This window comes from Hyalella azteca, unplaced genomic scaffold (assembly GCF_000764305.2).
Source record: "Hyalella azteca isolate HAZT.00-mixed unplaced genomic scaffold, Hazt_2.0.2 contig1222, whole genome shotgun sequence".
Classification (NCBI taxonomy): domain Eukaryota; kingdom Metazoa; phylum Arthropoda; class Malacostraca; order Amphipoda; family Hyalellidae; genus Hyalella; species Hyalella azteca.
The window spans coordinates 26,879-36,120 of NW_025931548.1; the positions used below are offsets into that span (position 1 = coordinate 26,879).

At 38.5% G+C, this 9,242-nt stretch overlaps 1 protein-coding gene across 1 annotated transcript; it reads right to left on the minus strand.

The window, feature by feature from the left end:
* Positions 1-1,191: 1,191 nt before the first annotated feature.
* LOC108669561 lies at positions 1,192-7,882 on the minus strand. The gene is made up of 8 exons (XM_018156933.2): positions 7,800-7,882; positions 6,000-6,139; positions 5,072-5,398; positions 4,656-4,714; positions 4,386-4,532; positions 3,453-3,751; positions 1,705-2,133; positions 1,192-1,260 (listed from the first exon to the last, which is right to left on the minus strand). The coding sequence occupies exons 3-8, from the start codon at positions 5,326-5,328 to the stop codon at positions 1,192-1,194; spliced, it is 1,260 nt and encodes a 419-aa protein (XP_018012422.2). The 5' UTR covers positions 5,329-5,398; positions 6,000-6,139; positions 7,800-7,882.
* Positions 7,883-9,242: the final 1,360 nt, after the last annotated feature.

The window sequence follows — 9,242 nt, forward strand, 5'->3', positions numbered from 1 at the left end:
AAAGGTTTAGGTCCTGTTATTTGTTTGGAAGTTTATACTGAAAGGTATAGGTCCTGTTTTTTGTTTGGAAGTTTATACTGAAAGGTTTACTCGCACGCTGCGTTTCATCAGTACGGCGAACAATGTATTTTAATACTGCGCTCACAGAAATGGCTGAGGCTTTGTCCAAATTGCAATAAACATTTTATCCTTGCGTGTGCGTGGGTTAATTCGATTTCGGCAGTTCCGGCAACGTGGAGGCCGGAATTCGATTTACAGGTAGCATCACTGCTAGCTGTAAAAAAATTAGTAACTATTTTGACAACATGAATGACTTACTCAATTGCTTGAGTTTTGACCCACTCATTTGCCTGAGTGCACCTCACCAGCTTTACGTTTATTGACGTCTATAAGAGGCGCAGCATACAACGTACCTGACGCTGCAGGATGAGACGGGTTATTTAGCGACGTTTCATAAGGAGAACGTTGCCCGGGAGTAACGTTCCCTTGTGACGTTCTTGTTCTACGCATCCAACCTCCTTCCAGTCGCAATAATTTCGCGTAATTCACTTGGCTGTCAACCAGAATCGAAAGTCCTCTATCTTGATTAATCTGTAGAAATATATTCAGTGGATATTGTGAATAAATATTTCAATCAGTATGTGTCAATGAATATAATGAAAAATGTCAACTAATCAATTTTAATGTTAAAAATTCCTCAATCAAAAAACGATAAAGTTTAAAATCATCACTGAAAATGCTGAAAATTACTAAACGATTCGTATTCAGTTAAGATAACAAGGCAGAATATTCAATAAAACATTTTCATCAAAGGAAATGTTCGCAACATTCGTCAAACTGCATTTCAAACAAACGCTTTCCTTAATTGGATAAATTGTCGGAACTAAAAGTTTATACAACATCAATGATATCAATTAAGATAATAATACTACTGTTAGGCTCCTCCTAACAATAACATGAATCATACAACATTAACGTTATCAATTAAGATAATATTATTGCTAGGCCCATATAGACAATATTATTAATTAATTAGATATTTATTATCAATTAAGATAATAATATTATTGCTAGGCCCATATGGACAATAATATTATTAATTAATTAGATATTTATTATCAATTAAGATATTATTATTGCTAGGCCCACATAGACAATAATATTATTAATTAATTAGATATTTATTATTAATTAAGATAATATTAACGCGCAATTCACTTGGCTGTCAACCAGAATCGAAAGTCCTCTATCTTGATTAATCTGTTGAAATAAAGGCAATGTATATTGTAAATAAATGTTGTCAAAAATAAATATGTTAAAAATTCCTCAATCAAACAACGATTAAGTTCAAAATCAATACTGAAAATTACCTAACGATTCGTATTCAGCAAGATAACAAGGCAGAATATTCAATAAAACATTTTCATGAAAATAAATGTTCGCAACATTCGTCAAACAGCATTTGAAACAAAAGCTTTCCTTGATTGGATAAATTGTGGAAATTAGAAGTTCATACAACATCAGCGTTATCAATCAAGATAATAATATTATTAATTAATTAGATATTTATTATCAATTAAGATAGTATTGTTGCTAGGCCCATATAGACAATAATGGTATTAATAAATTAGATAATTATTATCAATTAAGATAATATTACTGCTATACAATAATATTAAGCCCGCATGTCGGCCCGTTACTTGCTTTATCTTGGACGTAGTCCAGCGCGATGAACGTCTCCATGACGACGCACCGCTGGAGCACCCCGACGTAGCACCGACGTTCGGGGCCCCACATGTCTGTCACGGGGCCCGACATGCCTGTCACGGGGCCCGACGTTCCCGTCGAGGGGCCCGTTGCATCCGTCAAGGGGCCCGTTGCATCCGTCAAGGGGCCCGTTGCATCCGTCAAGGGGCCCGTTGCATCCGTCAAGGGGCCCGTTGCATCCGTCAAGGGGCCCGTTGCATCCGTCAAGGGGCCCGTTGCATCCGTCAAGGGGCCCGTTGCATCCGCCAAGGGGCCCGTTGCATCCGTCAAGGGGCCCGTTGCACCCGTCAAGGGGCCCGTTGCGCCTGTCAAGAGGCCATCCCGCTCCTCGAAGAAGGACGAGGCGTGTGTCAAGTGGGCCAAAGTCTAGGAAATTATAGAAATTAAAAATTTGATTAGATTCGAAACATGAGATTCACATGCAAAATAATTATTAAAGCGACACTTCCGATGCAATTTATCGTTAAAGAAAGATGCGATAGATCGATTAATGAACCAGCTGCACTCAATGAACCTGCTGCACTCAATGAACCTTATGACCTTATGATGAGTTTTAGGACGTCGTAGTCCACGGTCACGCTGATGCGCCGCCTTCGTCGTCCTCCGTCTCCGAGTAGCACTCAATGAACCTGCTGCACTCAATGAACCTGCTGCACTCAATGAACCTGCTGCACTCAATGAACCTGCTGCTCTCAATGAACCTGCTGCACTCAATGAACCTGCTGCACTCAATGAACCTGCTGCACTCAATGAACCTGCTGCACTCAATGAACCTGCTGCGCTCAATGAACCTGCTGCACTCAATGACTCGGCAATCAGATGAAGTGAAATAGGTTCCCTTCATCCGATAAACTTGCCTGCGCAGTGCTCAAAATACACCCTGAGTAGCACCTAACACGACTCAATCTTCAACAGTTAGCTAATCTTCTCGACGATATTAACCTGCTGCATTAACCTTTGGCTTTGAATCGTTTTGAAATATCATTTACCGCTCACAACTTCCGTGTTCCTGCAAGGTAGACCTTTCATTATAACACATAACGTCGTCTCGGGTGCGACTGTGTCTGAAAAGTTAATGGGAACACAAAAATTTAGAGATTCTACCACTCAAATAATTGTCCCCCAAAACTATTCTAAATTACTCAATTGATTGTTCTTATTGAAAAAATCTAAATCTAAATCTAGTTACCATTTCATGAAGCTGATGAAGTTTGACCGTGCCTCTTGGCTTCTCTCCAGCACATCTCCTTGCTGTGCTGGACAATGCACGTAATTTGCGATTGAAAAAAAAAATCTAAAACTAAATCTAGTTACCATTTCATGAGGCTGATGTAGTTTGACTTGTGCCTCTTCGCTTCCCTCCAGCATATCTCCTTGCTGTGCCGGAAAATGCACGTAATTTGCAATAAAAAAAAAACTAAAAATCTAGTTACCATTTCATGAAGCTGATGAAGTTTGACTTGTGCGTCTTCGCTTCTCTCCAGCACATCTCCTTGCTGTGCCGGAAAATGCACGTAATTTGAAAGCTGTGCTGGAAAATGCACGTTGAAAAAAAATCTAAAACTAAATCTAGTTACCATTTCATGAAGCTGATGAAGCATGACTTGTGCCTCTTGGCTTGTCTCCAGCACATCTCCTTGCTGTGCTGGACAATGCACGTTAAAAAAATCTAAAAGTCTAGTTACCATTTCATGAAGCTGATGAAGTTTGACTTGTGTCTCTTGTGTCTCTTGGCTTCTGTCCAGCATATCTCTATGCTTCCCTAATGCCGGACAATGCACGTAATTGTCAGGATCCATGGTGGTTAGTTGCGCCTTGCGTCGGCACAAGTCCGACAACAGAAGACGCGTTGACACCAGCAGGTCTCCTAACAACCTCGGGTCCCGAACTGCCAGCTTCTTCTCAAGGCTGCGGCCCGACGAGATTAGGAAGTCGACGTATTGAATGTTTTCCCGGTAAGTTTTTTTCGGCATCTTCCTTAGGACTGGAAATTGTAGAATATAACAAAAATTTTAATTACTATGGTCCCGCAAACAAGAAGATACAGGTTACCAAGTTGAAGTAGAAAACATTTATGAGGCAAATGCAGTTGATCTAAAAGATCGGAAATCGTATCCTACGCAAAATTTCAGTAAAAAAAATCCAGTACATTTTATTTGGTAGGTTTTTCGACAAGTTTAATTTACAGAATAAAACCTACGTACGTGTCACAACTCATGAACCGCTAAGCATAATTGAATATATTTCGCTTTTTGCCTATCTAAGCTCAAGCCAGTATAAAAATAACGCAGAAAAATATTTGTTGAAATCCCAAACGAAAAACCTTGGACGTCAACGTCAAACTTCTGAATTATTCCATTCATTTCCTTTCATTATTCAGTAACGTTTATAATCCAACTTTGATAGTCGTCGGAAGACGCTTGGGTTAATTTAATTGACTCCTCTTTTTATAATCATTTTAACCACTTAGGAAGATGCATCACCGCGGAGGAAATCTTTTTAAAAGGATGGAGTAAATTTCCAATGCCATTGCTTCGATCATTTGAAAAAAAATTTGTACTTAATGTTCGGTTATAAAGGCTGTTAAATTTACGTAATACCTTACGTTCAAGACTCACATTGAGCTTGAGCGAAGAGCTCCATGTAGAATGAGTAGAACTCAGTGCGTCTGAACTGAGTTGGGATCTTCAACTTAGAATACATCCCGCACGCAATGTGTGCACATTCTTCTGCCATCAGGAATTTTACTTCAAAATCAAGCGTTCCTGTGCAGATTAGAAGGAGAAACTTAGTTCATGAACTGAACCTACAAGATTTAAATTTAGTTTATATCATCAGTAATATTAACATTCCATGTATTAAACTATAAGAGCTTGAGATTTTAAGACTGGAAATTGTCGCCTGTGTGAAGCTCTGCGCCAGCAGGACTGCTGGAGCGCCTCCCAGGCTGTAAAATAATAGCGCCTTACTTTATATATAAAACCATCTAATTGGATAAGATAATAACCTAATTTCAAGCAGTAAATCTTATTTGTTCTGATAAGAAGGGTGCAACGGAACACTTGACGGGGCCTTATCTCCGCGATAAGACCCTCGACAGAGAGAAGCACATGGCTTCATTACTTTTTCCGTTCTCAGTCATGATTATTAATCGATGCAATTCTTCGATTCTTAAGGGGGTGTTTCAAAACATCTCTATAGGACAAGAAGCGCTTCATTAAGCCTGGATTTACTAATCGAAATTAATACATATAAAAATTAACTATCGAACATAAATAAAGCTACCAGAATTAACAACTCTCACTCGTTGGCCGCGAGGGCGGCCTCGGAGAGCTGCATGAGGATGACACAGGTTCTCTGCAGATGGTTCAAGGCGTTGATGATGGCGGTCCTCCCCAGCCCAGGACCAAGTGCACTTGGCTTCGTCACATATAATTTTGGGTAATAAAGTGGCTTGAAATAAGGCTGATTGTCCAGAGTATTTCCTATTGTTGAGAGATCCGAACAAGGAATTTCTGCTAGAGGCAAGCGCTGGAATTCTATAGCGGTAACTTCTTGCATTGCGAGTATGGCGTCGTAGAGAGCCTGCTGGCAGTGGCGTAGACTGGATTTCCCGAGCCAACGCGGGATTCTGCAGGAATTAGGTTTGCACAAAACATGTCACTTCAATACTTGAATGTTCACCGAATAACTTGTAGTCATTAATTTCATGAGTCACTTTCGACAGAGTGCACCATAACACACATAATAAAGTATAGTAATGAAATTATATTTTTAATAATGTAGTATTATGTTAACATCATAATAATAACAATTCATATCGTTCAAAGTGAAATATCAGTAAATTGCTGTTAGCAACAATATTTTTGGCCTATTCATTTCAACCCTGGGCAGAACAAAATTATTTTTAATCGAATGCAAAGTTCTGGATACCATAGTGTAAAGGTAGATTTTAGTATGAATATTTTTCGCAATTACGAATAAATGAAACTATTAAGCAACTGTACAATGAAGCAGTCTAGGAAAATTCATGAATTACATGAAACTTTCTTGCATCATTTTGAAAGACTGCGGAGCATTTCATTTGAGATAGCTCCTATTGATGATCTGTGTTCAAAAGTCAAATCGAAATAACTAGTATTTATTTTTATATCTTTGATAATATTTAAAATATGTATAAAATTAATATAATAATTTTTAATATTTGATCCAATTGAATACCGTCTACTTACACTAAAACTTCATATGCATCGAATTCCACGACGCCAGCTACACTTTCAGGATAATTTCGGATGTGCTCAAGTTTTTCAGCGGCTGAGTGCGCTATGGCGACCGAGTGATTCAGACGCCGCGCAGCAGGGCTCAAACCGTCCTGAAACACAACCCTTACCCACATGATGTGCAAATTTTATCAGCATTGAAAATTACAAGCGCTCTCTTATTTGGGCAAGGAAAAGATAGGGAATGATTAATAATTTCAAATATACTTTAGCTTTCCTTTAAAATAGAGAATGAAAAAATATGAATCTTTGATCCAATGGCATGCCAAACATGGTGACCACAAAGTGTATTTCAAATAGTGCATTTTTGAAATACGCGACTCTTAGAATTTGTTCGCTTGATAGGGAGGAGAAGCTTGGCGTAAAGAACAAAATTCACTTGAATTTCGTAGTTCATATTTAAAAATTTATGTGAAGGTGAAGAAATATTTGCTATTATTGCAGTTATTTCGTGGGGACCTCGTCGTGAAATTATACTTCATTCCTTTTTATTTCAACTAAATTAAATTATTAAACTGGCACAAATGAAATCGATTCATCGCCAAACTGGAGGAATACGTTTATTTTAGACTTGTGCAGTGACTATAATAATTAAGCTTAATAAGGAATATGGAGTTAGTTGTTACCGAATTTGTTAATTAACCGATAACTACTACAAATGAAGTTTGGTATCAACCAAACTCGATAAATATGTCAATTTCACACCTGCGCACATTGTAATGTACAGCTACATTTGTGATCCAATTTTTTCTCCGTTGTCGGGAAAATAAAGCTGCAATCGATCAGTCCCATCCCAGCAAGCTTGGAAATGTCTCGTCGAAACTTGAAAAAAATGTTGTTCTCATTACCGAAGGGCTTAACTGCGCAAACGACCGATTGAAAGTGACCGTTTCCTTTCATCAAAATATTTCCATTTACCGTGATTGAGGATCTTTTTACCGTGACAATGGTTCAATTTACCGTGACAATCGCTCTTTGATAATATAGAAATGGTTGCATTAATCATGGCAGTTAATTAATGGTTCCATTTTTAGTTACAATAGTTTTTTCACCGTAGTTTTACTCAATAGTTCCATTTATAGTGACAATAGTACCATAAATCGCGACAAATTTGTACTAATGGTTGGTGAACTTGCCCTGAACGAGGTAAAAGTTAGTCATAGAAATCTACCTACTTTGTATCATCACTATCTTCTTACCTGATGACTTTCGCAAACTAAAAAAATTAATGGGTGATTAATCAACAATCCCTTTCTACATCGCGCTTCTCTTACGCGGCTTCACGTATTAGCTCTTTTTCAAGAAACATTAGCGAGAAGAATCATTGGCGGATATTCGCTGATCCCTGGGCTTCTGAGTCAATCGGTACATTTTTGCAAAATAATTCTTTCTAATATTGAATGAACTTATGAAAATATACGAACTTACAATTTAATCAATTATTGAACACTTAAACCAATTATAACGTACAAAAGAAAAAAATAAATGTTTATACAAGTACTCAGTCGATGAATAATTCTTTGCAGCTGATTTCACCTATCGCAGCCACGCCTGGAATGTGACACCCGACATAGCTGAGGACTACAGTGTTGTCCACATACATTGACCTTTTCTGTATAAACACTGATATGCCTCCTTGCCGAACTGGATCAGAAGCCAAACAGGAGAAAAAGTGGCACCGCTATTTGTAAAATGTGCTTTTATTTCTCTGATTAATGCCCACGTATTAAGTCTTCCAAATGTTGAACTCACCAAGGAGTGGCGCTGATTAAGCAAATCAGTTCTGGTGGACAACCAAATGCGGTTAGTTTGGTGATCATCGGACTCCAAACCGTCTGAACCAGCGGGGGCTGTAAGGACGGAAACACAGGCCTCAAGTGAATTGTTTGATCAGCTTCAGGTTTTAAAAAATTCACTATTTACTTATATTATCCCTCCCTCTTGAACTACCACCACAAATTCAATAATGTCTTCAATTTGCCGATGCGTGAACTTACAAACCATCGAAATTACGTTCAATAAGCGGTTTTAATACAGTTTCTGTTAGAAATACAGATGTTGAAATTTAGTTGAAAAACTCCGTAAAACGTATTTCTGGTTATACTTGATCAGCACAGACTGCAGTGTACACCAATAAAGTTAGTTCGGTTCGACTGTAAAGTACAGGGATTCAATATATCCTATACAGATCGCCAAGTCTTATTTCTGAGCGACAAGTAAGTGCTGCCTTACTGTATATCAAAACTTATCTTAGATTTGCTCATCCTATAAGATGTAGCATGGCCTGTCGGTGTAATAGTGTACGAAGGTTCATTATCATGCTGCTGGAAGACAATCAAGACACATGCACCAAGGGTTAATAGTAGGAAAGGTAGTAATAGTATTAGCAATGACTGGTAATAGTAGCAACAGTAACTGGTAATAGTAGCAACAGTGACTGGTAATAGTAGCAGCAGTGACTGGTAATAGTAGCAGCAGTGACTGGTAATAGTAGCAGCAGTGACTGGTAATAGTAGNTTTTACTTGTGTCAGTTTCCGCTATTATGTTATCACTGTCTCTTATACACATCTAGATGTGTATAAGAGACAGCAACTACACCGGATTATGAGCTCTTTTTGACCGTACAGCTGCGCTTAATAGCTGCATTTTTTATTTACGGGTCAATATTACCAAAGTTAAAGTTGAATATATAGTTATTACAATTTTTATGGTGGCTGAGCCGACAAATCCAAACAGCCCTTAAATCTTAAAATTAATAATGAGGTTACACTGCAGTCGGGCCTCATTTATTAGCGAGGAACATTGAAAACATTGAAAAGCGGAATTTAGCGATGTAAAAGAAATGTTTTCTTTATGCACTCAATTAATCGTGAGACCTTCATTACCGCCCTGTTACAGTCAGTCTGTATGTCGTCAATATATTACCTGTCTCTTATACACATCTAGATGTGTATAAGAGACAGGTCTTGGGCGCTTAAAGACCAACGAAGACGCCCCAATCGTCTCCACAACTGAGACCCGCAGTCAGACACGCAGTCTTGGGCGCTTAAAGACCAACGAAGACACCCAAATCGTCTCTACAACTGAGACCCGCAGTCAGACACGCATGCAGTCTTGGGCGCATAAAGACCAACGAAGACATACAAATCGTCTTCACAACTGAGACCCGTAGTCAGACACGCAGTCTTGGGCGC